At 51.5% G+C, this 15,872-nt stretch overlaps 1 protein-coding gene across 1 annotated transcript; it reads left to right on the top strand.

Moving 5' to 3' along the window:
- The first annotated feature begins 352 nt into the window (after window positions 1–352).
- On the top strand, window positions 353–15,088 carry ANXA4 (annexin A4). Its single transcript, XM_084274045.1, has 13 exons — window positions 353–389; window positions 5,344–5,399; window positions 6,975–7,050; window positions 7,947–8,041; window positions 8,380–8,493; window positions 8,665–8,755; window positions 9,566–9,645; window positions 10,031–10,087; window positions 10,503–10,596; window positions 11,719–11,814; window positions 12,242–12,300; window positions 12,794–12,916; window positions 13,168–15,088. The coding sequence occupies exons 2-13, from the start codon at window positions 5,397–5,399 to the stop codon at window positions 13,225–13,227; spliced, it is 948 nt and encodes a 315-aa protein (XP_084130171.1). The 5' UTR covers window positions 353–389; window positions 5,344–5,396; the 3' UTR covers window positions 13,228–15,088.
- The last annotated feature ends 784 nt before the right edge of the window (window positions 15,089–15,872 follow it).

The raw sequence follows: 15,872 nt of genomic DNA, 5'->3' as shown, positions 1-15,872 counted from the left end.
TCCCCCCTTGGGTATGCCCGTTTATAAAGCCAGACCTCAGCCGCTGCCTGCAGCCAGAGACCCTCCGTTCCCAGGGGCTGACAGGGGGGTTCTGGGGAGCACAGAAGCCATCCCAGCCTGCCAGGCCACCTCCACTTGCAAAGGCTTCAGCGTAACCCAAATGTGCGCCTCCTACATGTGCAGGGGGGTGCATGGGGCTCTGGATTCAACCCAAGCGATTGCGGAAGGGCAGAGGAGGGGAGCAGGGCTGGATTCCCTTCCCATCAGGCAGAGAAGCTGTTTGCCCACAGCCAGTCCCCTCCCTGCTCCAAGGGCGGGGACTTTAGCTGTCCGGGCCAAGCCAAGCAAAGCTCTCCCCATCCCTGCCAGGCACCCGCTTGGGACAGCAGGTGAGTGGCAAAATGGGAGTGTGGGGGGGGTCCCCTTTGGCATGGGGAAGGGGTTGAAGAGCTGGAGGTGCTTGGGAAGATGCCGTGCACCATCCCAGACCGCAGCGGCTGGGGGTGCAGCCGTGCGGGACAGCGCTTGGCTGGCTGGATGCTTTGTCAGGGGGGAGGAAAAGGGGGGGGGGGGGGGGGGGGGGGCACGATGCCAGGACATTAGGGCACTGGGGCAGCCGTGGAGGGCACAGAGCCGGGGAGAGGGAGGACGGGAAGGCGGGAAGGGGGAAGATGGCTGATTCTTCCCAGGCACAGGTTTTGCTTCCTGTTTCTGCCGTGAACAAGCTGGCACCTCCTCTCTGCTGGATGCTGGAGCATGGGGGGGGCATGGCAGGGGGTCGGCAGAGCGGCTTTGGGTGGGCACATGGGCTGCAGTGAGGAGCAGGAGGCTCTGCTAACTCCTTACTCGGTTCCTTTTGAGGGCAGTGGCCAGGCTGATGTCATCATGTGGGAGGTGCTGGGACGTTTCCCAGGAAACGGGAGATCCTTTCCCAGGAAACGGGAGATCCTTTCCTGAGGTGGGATCAGGGTCGGTGACCCTGCTAAGGCCCCAGGCCCACCGTAGGTGACCCTGAAGCACATCCAGCTGCAGAGGGCACGGGTGGCACCCAGCAAACAGCTGGCAGTGGAAGCCATGGAAAAGCTGAGCCGGCACAGGGCGTGTGTTCAGCAAGCGGAATGACAGAACCAGTCAGACTAGTCCAGCCTTTGCTTTACAAGGGGAGGGGTCAGGGCTTTCCACTCCGGATCCCAGCAGCATGTCCATCAGCTCAACCTTGGGGAGGGGGGGAACAACCTGTTTCTCTCCTGTTGGGCTGTTGGGAGCCGCCTGTGCTCTGTGCAGTCACAGAAAGTTGGGTCAGAGCAAGTCTAGGTGGGAGCTGGCTGGCACACACAGGAGTTTCAGCTGTTTTCTAATAGACAGAGGTTATTCTGGATTGATGTGAGCCTACAGCAGCCTGGTTAGGTGATGAAGCCTGGCAGGAGATGGTCATCCATGGAAAAAAACCTGAATAATGGGAGGGTTGCCTCAAAAAGCTGTACTATGTCATCTGGGCACTGTATTTGGAGCCTGTTCTAAGCCAGGTTTACTGTATCAGCAGTCTCGGGGCCCTTATTGTGGGATGAAGCAAATCAGATCAGGACAGGAATTAGCCAGGGCACCTTCATGCTTGCCAGACTCTTTGTGTGCAGACTTTCATTCTTCCAGACTCGGGGTTGGGCATCACTCCTATCCTGGAGCTGTTCTCCCCATCTGAGCTGCAGGCCAGGACTTGTGTTAAGCTGCAGAGCGCTGGCAAAGTGTGGGATGATGACTGGAGGTAACAGTAATTTAAAAGTTAACCCCTATTTCAGAAGGCTCAGCATTTACAGAACATCCCAGGGGGATAAGCAGCTGAGATGCCAGGCACCCACTCAGCCAGAAAGTTCCTAAACATCCTCCTTTGGAATAAGTTCTGAGGCATTCCTAAAGGTGAATAATGTCAGGGGAGTTTAATGTATTGATCCTGAGACAGCTGAGACACAGAGGATGGAGTAAAGTGGAGATGCCACTGCCAAAATCTGTGGTAACATGGAACTTGAGGGTTAAGATGGAACTGAGAAGTTGCATCCCTGCTGTCCCTGGCCCATGACCTGCCATGTATTTGACAAAATGCTGTCCTTTTGGGGAATTATGCTCATTATAATGTCATTATAATACCAAAACACCCCTCCATCTCAAAGGTTACCTGCCTCCAAGGTGCAACCACCCCCCAGTGAGCAATCTGTACCTTTAAACACAAGGTGAGAGATTACACCAATCCCAATAAAGGTGTATGACTGGAGTCCCTCAGGCTCCACCCTGAAGATAAGAAATGACATAAAAAGAGCCCAAAATCTGAGATGTGTCAGGGAAGACTCCACTGTGCCAGGGAAGACACCCTTGCTCCTCACCCTGATCCCTGGAACCAGTCGACGGGCTGAGCTTCTCTTCCCCCCATCGGGACACCTTTGGGTAAGGTCTGAACACTTGGTCACACCAAGTGCCTCCCTGGGAAACTCAGGAACCTCTACAGAGTTACTGTGGGTCTTTTATCACGTTGGTAGTTCAGACCTTTAGTATTTACTCATGTTTTGCAGACAGTGAATTTATCCAAAGATAATCTGTGTGTCTGTCACTAGAATAAAATCCTCTTTCAGTGGAGCCTGTGGTGTTCGTGCTCATGGAACACGACCCATCTCCTTTGAGGTGGCTGTGGTAGGTCCAGGAACATGACTGGGTTGATGGAGGATTTTGTTGTTTGTTATTGAGAAGGACTTGGGGATTCTGGTAGATAAGAAACTTCCCCTGAGCCAGCAGTGGCTCTTGCAGCTCGGAAGGGCGATGGGATCCTGGGCTCCATCAGCAGAGGGGTGGCAGCAGGGACAGGGAGGGGATTGTCCCTCTCTGCTCTGCCCTCCCCAGCTGGAGTCCTGTGGCCAGAGCTGGGGCCCAACACAAGGAAGATGTGGGGCTGTTGGAGAGGGGTCAGAGGAGCCATGGAGATGATCAGAGGGCTGGAGCAGCTCCCCTATGGAGAGAGGCTGAGGGAGCTGGGCTGGGTCAGCCTGGAGAAGAGAAGGCTGTGGGGGGACCTCATTGCAGCCTCCCAGTGCCTGAAGGGAGCAGAGGAACAGGAGGGGAATCAGCTTGTTAAAGGGCAGAGACTGGCAGGACAAGGGGGATGGAGTGAAGCTGAAGGAGGGAAGGTTTAGATGAGATATTGGGGGGAAGGTTTTTCCAGAGAGAGTGGTGAGGGGCTGGAACAGGCTGCCCAGAGAGGGGGTGGGTGCCCCATCCCTGGGGGTGTTCAAGGCCAGGTTGGCTGGGGCCCTGGGCAACCTTTTGTAGCTCCAGGCCTGGAGGTTGGTGTCCCTGCCTGTGGCAGGGGGTTGGAGCTCTGTGACCCTTGGGGTCCCTTCCAGCCCAGACCAGTCTGGGTTTCTATGATTCTCTGATGGCACAGTGTGGTTTGTGCTGCTGCCTTTTGCAGTGCTCTGCTCTTTCTATTCCCAGCAACACTTAAGCTGGATGAAGAAATTGGAATCTTGCAGTCAATATGCAATGTGATGTTTGTGTTACAGTGTGATGTTGCAGGAGCATTTGCCCATTCCCCCAGTCCCTGCCCCTCCCTGTGCCACGATGCGGGGGAGAAGGGAGCAAAATCATGGGTAAAGTTGAGTCTGGGAAGAAGGGAGGGGTGTGGGGAGGCACTTTAAGCTCTGGTTGCACTTCTCATCACCCAACTCTGGTGTCACTGGGAGTGCAGGGCAGGGTCATCAATTAGAGTTTTCTTTCCCTTATCCTGTGATGAGTCTGGTTTGCCAGTGACAGTCATTGCAGAATGATCTCTCCCTGTCCTGATCTCACTCCTGAGCCTCTCAATATCTATTTTCTCCCCTGTCCAGCTGAAAAGGGGAGCGATAGAGCAGCTTTGGTGGGTGTTTGGCCTCCAGCCTTTCCTCATGTTCTGGTTTCTTTCTGCCAGCTCAGCTGTGCTCAGAATTTTTCTGCCTCCCACCCCCTTTTCCTTCTTTGTTGACCTTTTTGTGCTCTCAAATCAACTTGCTCAGCCAGCAATGTCCCTGCTTCTGTGTGCCAACCAACTGAATGGTGAAGCTGCATCAGAAAAGACCCATCTCTCAAACCTGAACCCTCTATTTTGAGTCCAGCTAAAGCAAATAGAATAGTTGGCTTTGTTCTTCTGTAAAAGATTAAAGAGCAAAGATGACTCTTCTGAGGGCTAGGTCATCATTTGTCCATTGAGGTAAATCATCAGAGGAAAGAAAGCAAACTCCATGCTAATAATTGTCCATGTGTTTCCTGAGTGCCTGGGATGTAGGAGGGTGCAGACGACCTGGGGAGTGCCAATGGGCAGCACATCTATGGCAAAACCCACGCTGAGTTAACCTGCCTCAGCAGCACCCTCTGATGACATTCTGGGTCTGCAAGGGTCATGTCATGAGCAAAGCCACTCCTGTTCTTGCACAAGTGTCTGTGTTCATTGATAGCAGCTATTAAGCACCCTGAGCAGGATTAGGGAGAGATGTCATCAGCGCTGGCATTGTGGCTTTGTGTGAGGACCTGTGCCCATGTGGTGCTGAGTTTGAGTTACAAGGAAGTAAACCTTGTCCTAGTACTTGGCATCCTGTCCCCTGGCCAGGGATATGGGAAAACACTTTGGTGATGTTTATATATAAGCATGGAAACAAAATTCTAAGCATAAGAAAATAAATCCTGAGGAGATGGCAAAGAAGTTGTGGGGTTGGTTTTGGGGGGTTTTGAGGGCTTAAACAGCCAGGAAAAGCTGCTGTCCTACACGGAGTTACACATGGCACCAAACCCAGGAGACATCTAAGAGGGAAAATAATTCTCCTGTCCCAGTCCTGGAGGGATGTTATCCTCTGCACACTCACCCACACCTTGATGATGTCTCTGCCTCCCAGGGAAGGTGTTAGGACTGTGCAGCACCCTCAGCATGATGCACCCTCAGGCTCTCACCTGGCAAGGGCAAAGCCATTTGAAAGGCAGGGGAGAATTGAGTCTGTTTTCTTTGCTCACTCCCTGAGTCTCCTTACAGTCTCAGCCTGGCATTCATGCTGGCAATAGAAACATTTCATAAATTAGTGGTGCTAATCATCTGCCCCTGCACCCCAGCCCTCCTTAAACAGGGACAACACCCTGGCACAACGCTGTTGTGAGCCAGCCCTGGGCTGGAATCTCTGGGATGCTGCTGTGGGCGTCAGTGGGGCTGTTCAAGAGCTGCTCTTAGGCCTTGGAGAAATGAGCTGGTTGCTTAACCAGCCCCATTAACTGGTTCCAGATATATCTTATTAATCATTTGCTAGAAAACTAACACTCCCTCTTCTTCTTTTATTACAGCTGCCTAACTGCCCAGGGACTCAGACAGCAACAGCTTGAGCAAGACAAGAGTGATGGTGAGTGTGTGTGGTGCCTGTACCCTGCTGTACCAGACACTTCATCAGATAAATGAGGAGAGTGTTTAGGGACACAGCAGGAAGGGCAATGTCACTGTCCCTTTCCAGGGGGTGACATCATCCCTTATCTCTGCTTCCTCATAGGGGCTTTTACGTTTCAGGAGCTAATGGCAAATCCTGTCAGATATTTAGTTCAAAGACCATTAATTTCTCCAGATGAACTTCCTGGGTGTGTTCTTTTTGGGTTCAACCTACAAGGTAGCTACCAATGTGGTAGTTATCCCTGTGCCTGTCCTGCAGGAACGTTAAGCAATGTTTTGCTGATGCTTTTCGTGGGAACAGGGAGAGCTTCATAAGAGTGTAGTCCCACAGAAATGCTGCTGGGCAGGAGGCAGGGGAAAGCTGCTTGTGAATTGGTGTTTTGAGCAGAAAATCACAGAATCACAAGGTTGCAAAAGACCTTTAAGATCATCAAGTTCAACCATTCCTGTCCTAAACTAAACCATATCCCTAAGTACCTCATAAACCCTTGTTTTGAACACCTCCAGGGTTGGTGACTCAGCCCCTCCCTGGGGAGCCTGTTCCAGCCCCTGACAACTCTTTCAGTAAAAAATGTTTTTCTAATATCTTAACCTGCCCTGGTGCAGCTTGAGCCCATTGCCCCTTGTCCCATCTCCTGTCCCCTGGCTGAAGAGACCATTCCCCACCTCTCTGCACCCTCCTGGCAGGGCAGGGGAGGTGGGGAGAAGGTCTCCCCTCAGCCTCCTCTTCTCCAGGCTGAACACCCCCATCTCCCTCAGCTGCTCCTCAGAGGATTTGCCTTCCAGCCCCTTCCCCAGCCTGGTTGCCCTTCTCTGGACTCACTCCAGGACCTCAATGTCCTTCTGATGGTGAGGAGCCCAAAACTGGACCCAGCACTCAAGCTGCAGCCTCACCAGTGCCCAGTCCAGAGGCACAATCCCCTCCCCAGACCTACTGGCCACACTATTTCTGACACAAGCCAGGATGCCATTGGCCTTCCTGGCTGCCTGGGCACACTGCTGGCTCATGTTCAGTTGCAGTCACCCAACACCCCCAGGTCCTTCTGTGCCTGACAGCTCTCCAGCCAGTCTCCCCCAGCCTGTAGTGCTGCACAGAGCAAAGCACCGTGCTTCCTGATGGGTTATGCTACAGGAAGGTGGTCCTTGGCTGCTGAGACAGAAGTGGGGAATAGGGCTTGGGGAACAGCTGATTCTGTGGAAAACTGCTGGAAAGAAGCCTCTGCTGGCCTGACCACAGACTGCAGGCTGCCTGCCTTGAACTGGAAACCAGATACTCCATGGGCAGTGACACCACGATGTTTTATTTTAAACTGCATCCCTGTGGCTTATTTCTTAAGGGCTGGGAAGTTCCTCTAGAACAGTTTCTCTTTAGGGTAGGATGAAGTCTGATATAAAATCCCTCATGTTTAGTGGGTGAACTTTGCTTGCTGTCACTGTGTTTTGTCTTTTGATTTATTTTTCTAAATTTGCCTCTGCTGTATGTATGTTTGCATCACTGAGTCTGCCTTTGGTAACTCCTCCTTTGTGGGTCTAGGCAACAATCAAGGGAGTCTCGAGTTTCAGTGCTGAGCAAGAAGCACAGGCACTAAGGAAGGCTATGAAAGGATTTGGTGAGTTGGTTTCCCTCCACTGTTAAACCCTCTTTCCCCCTCCCTGCTCCATCATTGGGGATGTTTTGTCCCATGGTTCATTAGAGGGGAGGTCGGTCCCCTGGCATTGCCCTACAAGGGCACCAAGAGGAATCACAGAGTCACCAGGGTGGTGAAGACCTTTGAGATCATCGAGTCCAACCATGCCCATCCTCTACTAACCCACACCCCTGAGCACCTCATCTACCCATCTGTTAAATCAATCCAGGGGTGGTGACTCAGCCCCCTCCCTGGGCAGCCTGTGCCAGTGCCCCAGAACCCTTCCAGGGAAGAACTTTTCCCCAGTGTCTCATCTGACCCTGCCCTGGGGCAGCTTGAGCCCATTCCCCTCATCCTGTCACCTGTCCCTTGGGCAAAGAGACCATCACCCACCTCTCTGCACCCTCCTGTCAGGGCAGGGGAGGTGGGGAGAAGGTCTCCCCTCAGCCTCCTCTTCTCCAGGCTGAACACCCCCAGCCCCCTCAGCCGCCCCTCGGAAGGTTCGCTGCTCTCCAGGCCCTTCCCCAGCCTGGTTGCCCTTCTCTGGACACCCTCCAGGGCCTCCATGTCTTTCTTATAGTGAGGAGGAATTGAGCCACTTGCTCAGGCTGAGACTTGAACCCTACTTGAAATTCAAGTCTTGGCCACAGAAACATCCTTAGTCAGGGCCTGTCTTCTCTCTCCTGCAGTGCAGCACAATACTGCCATGCTGCTGGCTGAGTCAAGGCACCTCTGTACATTGACCTTGTCCCCATTGCTGTTGAAACCCAGGTGGTGTAAGGAACAGAAGATGGCTAATGGCACGCTCTGGACAAGACCAGAGCATCCTTCTGGTTCCTGTGCAATCAGCCTGACTGGTTTCCATTGGTTTCTTCCAGGCACGGATGAAGATGCCATCATCGAGGTTTTGACCAAACTGAATGTTTCCCAACGTCAGCAACTTCTGATCACCTATAAAAGCAGCATTGGCAGGGTAGGTGGTCTTCAGAGATTAGTGACTGTGGCCTTAAGCAGGAGATGCAGACAATTTGGGGGTTCTATCTCTTGAGTGAAATGGGAAGGACATCCTTGTCTCCACGACAGTAAGGAGTAAGCTTTCCCTGGCCAAGTTTATTTTGGTCAGAATCACAGAACACATTGGTTTGGGAGGCACCTTTAATGGTCATCCACTCCAACCCCATCTAGTCTTGCTCTCTTCAGAGTGAATGATCCAAGGAGGGTTGGAGGATGATGGAAAGCAGTGAATGAGTTCTTCCTGTTCTCAAAGGCTGCGTCTTCTCCCAACTCCTTTCTTCTCTCTGTGTCTTCTAGGATTTGATTGAAGACTTGAAATCTGAGCTGAGTGGGAATTTTGAAAGGGTGATCATTGGTATGATGACTCCTATCACCTTGTACGACGTGCATGAGCTGAAGAGGGCTATGAAGGTTTGGAACTCTTCCTTTTACCTTGCTTAAGTTCTGGCCAAGTTAGTGTGACGTGGCATAATAATAGATTTATTATTAACTTCTTATTAGTGACTTAAAAATACATAAACCTAGGTGCACATCAAAACAGTTGTCATGATAACCTCGGGCCTTGTCTTTGCAATTCCCTAGGGTGCAGGGACAGATGAAGGTTGCCTGATTGAAATCCTGGCTTCTCGCACTAACGAGGAGATTCGGCGCATTAATGAGAACTACATAGTCCGTACGTAGTGCCAGCTGCAAGACACCCCCTGACCGACTCTGTGTGTGTGTGTGGAGGGATGAAGGGGGAGGAGAGGGGGTCTGGTAGCTTTGAAATGTGACACATCAGCCAGTACAAGGCTTAGTTATCCAGAGAGAACCTCTGAGTTGGAGGTGTCAGGACAGCTTCACAGGCTTCACCCAGGAATTGCATCTGTGTAAATAACATGGGATGGGCTGGTGGTGCCCACCAGTTGGGTGTCTGTCCATGGGTGGATCCATTGCCAGTTTTATACTGGATCTGCTTCTTCATTTTGCCATGGAGCACTGAATCATAGAATGTGTTGGGTTGGAAGGGACCTTCAGAGGCCATCTAGTCCCACCCTGAAGTGACAGAGCCATCTTCACTAGATCAGAGCCCCATCAAGCCTGACCTTGAATATCTCCAGAGATGGGGCCTCCACCACATTTCTGGGCAACCTGTGCCAATGATCCACCACCCTCAGAGTGAAGAATGCTTTCCTAATATCCAACCTCAATCTCCTCTTTTTGAGTTTAAAATCATCACCCTTCATCCTATCACTCCATGCCTTCAGGAACAGATCATCCCCAGCTTTCTTACAGGCACCTTTCAGGGACTGGAAGGCTGCTATAAGGTCCCCCCTGGAGCCTTCTCTTCTCCAGGCTGAATGGGATGGTTAGACTGCTCTGATGATGTTCAGAGCCCCAACCACAGTTGTAAACCCACTCAGCTCATGGTCAGCAAACATTGTGGGGAGTATCCAGGCTGTGGACCCCTCACTAACAGACGTTGTGTCTATGCTCTTGCTAGAATATGGCAGCACCCTGGAGGAGGACATTGCCTCTGACACATCTTCCATGTTTCGGAGAGTCCTCGTGTCCCTCGCGACGGTAAGTCCAGCCTAAGGGAAATGGAAACAGGGGGGAGTCCTCCTCCTGCTGATGGACATGCCTCTCCCTCCAGAGGTGAGGTGTTTCAGGCTGGCTTTTACTTCACTTACCTTGCATTTCACCTCACCCACGTTTCACACCCTGCAGCTGGGCTCTGGGTATCCAGTAATGCCACGTGCTCTTTTTAAAATGCCCCAGTTAAAGGGGATTGCTGCTGCAACAAAGCCCAAATCCCACCCAATCAGTGTCTTGTGGTATTTGTAAGCTACTGTTTAATCTGAAGGATCCCATTATGCATTGCCAGTAACTGGTGTTGGGTGGGGAATTGCTTGTGTGCTTGCTCTGTTGAGGAAAAAATGTGGTTTTCATCCTTGTATCTCTTCAGGGAAGAAGAGATGAGGGAACATTTGTGGATGAGGCCCTTGCTCAGCAAGATGCTCAGGTGTGTAGCAGGTTTTTTTTCTTTGCAAGAACTGTCTGCTCTTGTACATGTGATGTGTGGTGAGTCCTTGCTGCTTCTAGACCTCATATTTTTCCCCAAGGTAGAGCAGTAAGCCTGAAGCTGTGCTAGACTGCAGCACAGCTCTCTTCTCAGTTTTGACCCTTAAAGAAGCTCCTTCACTGTTCTGACTCAGCTGGTGACATGGGGGTAGTGGATCTTGCCTCCTTTGCAACTCTGGTGAGGGGTCTCTAGGCAGGCTGGGCATTTGGGAGGGGAGATGACGTCTCAGTTGCTGTGCTTGGTTAGTGTTTGTTGGAAAATATCTGTGATCCAGAGAAGCCACCAAGAAAGTCAAAATCTCATGTTTAAGTACACCTGGTCTTCTCAGCCTTACTTTGTTCATAATGTCTTTCAGTGTCTGTATGAAGCTGGGGAGAAGAAATGGGGAACAAATGAGTCACAATTTATGACCATCCTCTGTACAAGGAACAGATGCCACCTACTAAGAGGTAGGACCCTTTTTTTTTTTACCTTATTTGAGGATGATACTTTTCCAGGAGCTTTGTACTTGTCCATTAACTGGTCATGAACTCTTCTTGAGACAGGAGGTATCCTGGAGTCCAGGCACATTCAATTTTTTTAAGCCTGTTATTCCCTTCTGAGAAAAAAATGGACTTGAGGAAAACATCAGCACAGCTTGTAAACTGGAGTTCTTGAACATGCTAGCAGCAGTGGTGGGCCAATTAGCAAGAGAGTTGATAATTAAACTGAGTCCTTTCTGCAGGGACAGCCTGGTTTAGCTCCCAGTGTCACAATAATGGTACTGTGTTTGTGCACAGTACAAGGAGGTTGATCTTGCAAAGTGATCCTTGGTGGTTTAGGTCCTGTGTGCCCTGAAGCATCTCTACCTGCTGGAGAGGAGCTCTGAGGAGAGGGACCTGGGGGTCCTGGTGGGTGACAGGGTGACCATGAGCCAGCAGTGTGCCCTGGGGGCTGAGAGAGACAATGGGATCCTGGGGGCATCAGGAGGAGTGTGGGCAGCAGGTCACAGGAGGGGATCCTCCCCCTCTGCTCTGCCCTGGTCAGGCCCCACCTGGAGTGTTGTGTCCAGTTCTGGGCTCCCTGGGATCAAACAGACAGGGATCTCCTGGAGAGAGTCCAGAGGAGGTACACAAAGATGATGAAGGGCCTGGAGCATCTCCCCTGTGAGGAAAGGCTGAGTGAGCTGGGGCTGTTCAGCCTGGAGAGAAGAAGACTAAGGGGGGACCTTATTAATGTTTATCAATATCTGAAGGGTGGGATGCAGGGGGAATGGGCAGCCCCTTTTCAGTGTCTGTGGGGACAGGACAAGGGGCAATGGCTGCAAGTTGGAGCACAGGAAGTTCTGCACCAACATGTGGAAGAACTTTTCCCCAGTGAGGGTGAGGGAGCCCTGGGACAGGCTGCCCAGGGGGTGTGGAGTCTCCTTCTCTGGAGAGATTCCAGCCCCATCTGGACACCGACCTGTGTGCCCTGTCCTAGGGAGCTGCTTGGGCAGGGGATTGGACCTGATGATCTCTGGAGGTCCCTTCCAACCCCTGCAATTCTGTGACTGTGACTCTATGATCTCACTCACTGACTCTTCCTCCTAGTTTTCGATGTGTACAGCGGGATCGCCAATAAGGACATCACAGACAGCATTAAATCTGAGATGTCAGGAGACCTCGAAGATGCTTTGCTGGCTGTGGGTGAGTTCCCTGCTTTAAAACTTCATCTACAAAGTCATTGCATAATTAAAGCTGCTGTATCTTGCCCTGGCTGGGTGTTCACACGGCTTCAGGAGGCAGGTACTGTTTGTCTTTTCTGCAAGCCACAGTGTTGTAACTCTTGGCAGATGCAATTGGATGAGGATGCTCTGGGACAGTCAGCTTTCCCAGATGCTTTCTTAGCTGACACTTGCCATCAGGGGGCATTAAAGCCTTAAAGAAAACAGGATTGCACATGGAGACATCAATTTACAGCGCTGGCTGTGGATGTCAGCATTGCACTTGGTGTTTGTTGGCCCAGGACTTGTTACAGAATTAGCATCTCCACTGAGAAAGGGCTGTAAAGGTTTGGAATGCCTTCTCCTTCAGCTTCACTGACCTTAATTCCCCTCTCTTGTCTCCCTTACAGTAAAGTGTGTGAGGAATAAACCTGCATATTTTGCTGAAAGACTGTACAAATCCATGAAGGTAAAAGAGCTTTTCATAGAACCATAGAATCACAGAATGTGTTGGGTTGGAAGGGACCTTTAGAGGCCATCTAGTCCCACCCCTCTGCAGTGAGCAGAGACATCTTCGCTCTGAGCCCCATCAAACTTGACCCTGAATGTCTTCAGGGATGGGGCCACCAGTGCAGCTCCGGGTAACCTGTTTTGGTGTGAGGTTGTGGTTTTGTTTTTCCTCTTGCCTCTCCATGCTTGAGTCAGTAGGGTGACAGCAATCACTAGGCAAAGAGAAACCTGCTAAATGAGAGGGGGGAATAAAGTCTGAACTTTTACACATCCATCTTTTCCCTCAGGGAGCTCAGAGCAATATTCTTGCTGCTAGTGGATCACTCTGCTAATGCAAAAATGCTCTGATGAGAAATAGATCCCATGGAAGACCAAGCACTAAGAACCTTTGTGCCCCTTACTGAGTTATCCTAAAGGCTTCCTCATTGTACATGGTTGGTTTGTTTCTTTAGGGCTTGGGAACAGATGACAACACGCTGATCCGAGTGATGGTCTCCCGCTCTGAAATAGATATGCTGGATATCAGAAGGGAATTCCTGACCATGTATGGGAAATCGCTCTACTCCTTCATTAAGGTGAGATCTTCAGGGCTACAAACGAAGAGTGGGATTTGTTAAGCAGCTCAGAGGAGACAGATCCAGCCCCTATTGGGTATTTTGGAGGAGCTGGAATTGAGGAGGCTTTACATTTACATACTGCAAATGTTCCTGAATGTTCTTAGCTCTTAAATTGTCTTGAGAGGACATGAGCCCCACAACAAAGTGGTAGAAAGGATCCAGCCTTGCATAGAGTTGGAAACCTCACTGTGTTGCTTTCTTCTTTCTAGGGAGACTGCTCAGGAGACTATCGGAAAGTTCTGCTCAGGCTCTGCGGTGGGGAGGATTGAAGGAGTCCTGGTGTCCTGCCTGGGTGATGGGAAGCAGCTGAGCATTAAGGATTTCTTTCTGATTCTTCCCAAATATCTTACCAATCACTAAAAGCATTGACTCAGATTAGTTGATAGTGACCCTTTCGATCTGCTGTTATGCTTGGAACACCCATTTGTCTCCTCATTGGGCAAACAAAACCCTTTTTAAACAGGATGCTGCAACCAAATATATAAAAAGCCAGATTGTTTCCTGATGAGCTGTCCCTTTGCATTCACCAGCCAGACTCAGCGCCTGAAGCAGCCTGGGGTGGGAGAGGAACAATGAACCCCATCAGTCCATGGAGGATGCAGCGTGCAGGCTGGCTTCAGGGCTTTGCAAGATAATTAAACCACGACTTGACTGCTTGAATCACAAGGATGTTTAGGTCTCAGCTTGCCCTCTGCTAGCAGGGAGCACTGGCAGCCTGTAAGTTGCCCGTAGATCTGTAGGTAGGGAAGATGTCACCGGTGATACCAGAAGAAACTCTGCCTGGTTACAGGCCAGCCCTCTACTCTTGGCCTGTCCTCCTTGCCTTGTGGGAGTATAACTCATGCTGTTATGGCCCCTTCCCCTGTGGAAAGCAATGCTATTAAACAGTGCTGCTTAAGGGGTGTCTTGTCCCCCAAAACGCATCTCCTCAGCACTCCCTGGGGCCTCAGACTAGGCCGCGTCGTCCTGGGGTAGCTCATCACATCTCACCAGCACTGGCTGGAGCCCCCTGTAACACTCTGGGGCTGCTGTGGGGGGGTACAGCCCAGCAGAACACCACTGTTTGAGGGTCCAGATTTTGTGCCTGTGCCTGACTTGGACTTCCACACCAACCTCCAGACGGGGCTTTCCCCCAGGCCCCACACCACTGCCTGTCACTCTGTGTTCTTCTCACTACAATATCGTGGGTCTGGTGTGGTTTGACAATTTATTTTAAGATGTTGGCATAGAATCCTGCCTGGAAGACATCAGATGTTACACATGCTTACAAGAAGGGTGGGAGGGAAGATCCAGGAAGCTCCAGGCCTGTCAGACTGACCTCAGTGCCAGGGAAGAGCATGGAATGGGTCATCTTGAGTGCTATCACACAGCACACTTGCAGCAACTGAATGATCAGGCTCAGTCAGCTTGAGTTTACAACAGGCAGGTCTTGCCAAACTAACCTGATGGCCTTCTGTAACAAGGGGACCTGCTTAGTGGGTGAAGGCACTGGATGAAGGGATGAAGGCACTGGATGAAGGGATGAAGGCACTGGATGAAGAGATGAAGGGATTGAATGTCCCCTCGGTCAGTTTGGGGATGACACTAAGCTGGGAGGACCTGTGGTTCTGCCTGAGGGTAGAGAGGCTCTTCAGAGGGGTCTGGCCAGGCTGGACCCAGGGGCTGAGACCAGCGGGATGAGGTTCAACAAGGCCAAGGGCAGAGTCCTGTGCCTGGGACATAACGACCCCGAGCAGCGCTATAGGCTGGGGCAGAGCAGCTGGAGAGCTGCTGGGGAGAAGGACCTGGGGGTGTTGGGTGACTGTGACTGGGGAAGAGTTCTTCCCTGAAAGGGCTCTGGGGCACTGGCACAGGCTGCCCAGGGAGGGGGCTGAGTCACCACCCCTGGGTGGGTTTAACAGATGGGTAGATGAGGTGCTCAGAGATGTGGGTTAGTAGAGGATGGGTAGGGTTGGACTTCACAATCTCATAGGTCTTTTCCAACCTGGTGACTGTGATTCTGTGACTGAGGTTAGAATTTGAAGGCACAAAACCCCAATCTCATCACTCATTTGTCTTCTAAATTATGCTACTGAAATCAAAAGATACTTCTGTGGCCTTAAATAAAATCAAGTTCATTCTTGCTCTCTGTGCTGGAGTTGGAGATAGATTCCTTGGTCTTGGTAGGAGGAGAGGCAGAACCTCCTCCAGTTCTCCTGAAGCCTGGCTGGTGGCTCTGTGACCTGGTGGGAGAACCAGAGCCACATGGGATAGGGGGGACCCGTTAGGTCAGTGAGTCCCACTGCAGCATCGCCCTGCCTGGCCCACATCCAGACCACATCCTCAAGCACAACATCCACATGACTTCTAAATCCCTCCAGGGATGGTGACCCCTCCACCTCCCTGGGCAGCCTGTGCCAATGCCTGACAGCCCTTTCAGTGCAGAAACTCTCCCTGATGCCTGTCCTAAGTCAGTTTGAATCCATTCCCTCCTGTCCTGTCGCTTGTCACCTGAGAGAAGAGACTGACCCTGACACCTCTGCAGCTGCCCTGTGGGTAGCAAGTGATGAAGTCTCTCCTCAGCCTCCTTTTTGCTCAAAGCTAAACACCCCAGCTCCCCCAGCTGCTCCTCACAGGACGTGTGCTCCAGCCCCTTCCTGGACACTGCCCACCCATGGGACGCAGGTGACACCTGTGCAGGATACCCTCACAGAGGCCACAGTGCCCAGTCTGGACATAGGGCACTGTTAGGACCCTTCCCTCAGCTAGGAAAGCCCTGAGCCCCCTGGTCAGAAGGGCTGACTGTGGACTACACAGGGAGGTTTTAGGCCAAGAATATCTTTCAGTCCTCACTCCTTTGGTTTGGGAGCTAGTGCTGGACATTCAACACTTCTGAAGATATGTGCTGGTTGGAGCTGGAATATGACATAGGGCA

This window comes from Gallinula chloropus (genome assembly GCF_964237585.1).
Source record: "Gallinula chloropus genome assembly, chromosome: 21".
NCBI lineage: Eukaryota > Metazoa > Chordata > Aves > Gruiformes > Rallidae > Gallinula > Gallinula chloropus.
This window is presented reverse-complemented; position numbering and strand designations above follow the sequence as displayed.

Excerpts from the sequence above, each read along its gene's own strand:
- ANXA4 (XM_084274045.1), top strand. Across the intron at positions 7,051-7,946 it reads GAAGGCTATGAAAGGATTTG|GCACGGATGAAGATGCCATC; the intron begins GTGAGTTGGTTT and ends GGTTTCTTCCAG. Across the intron at positions 8,756-9,565 it reads TAATGAGAACTACATAGTCC|AATATGGCAGCACCCTGGAG; the intron begins GTACGTAGTGCC and ends TGCTCTTGCTAG.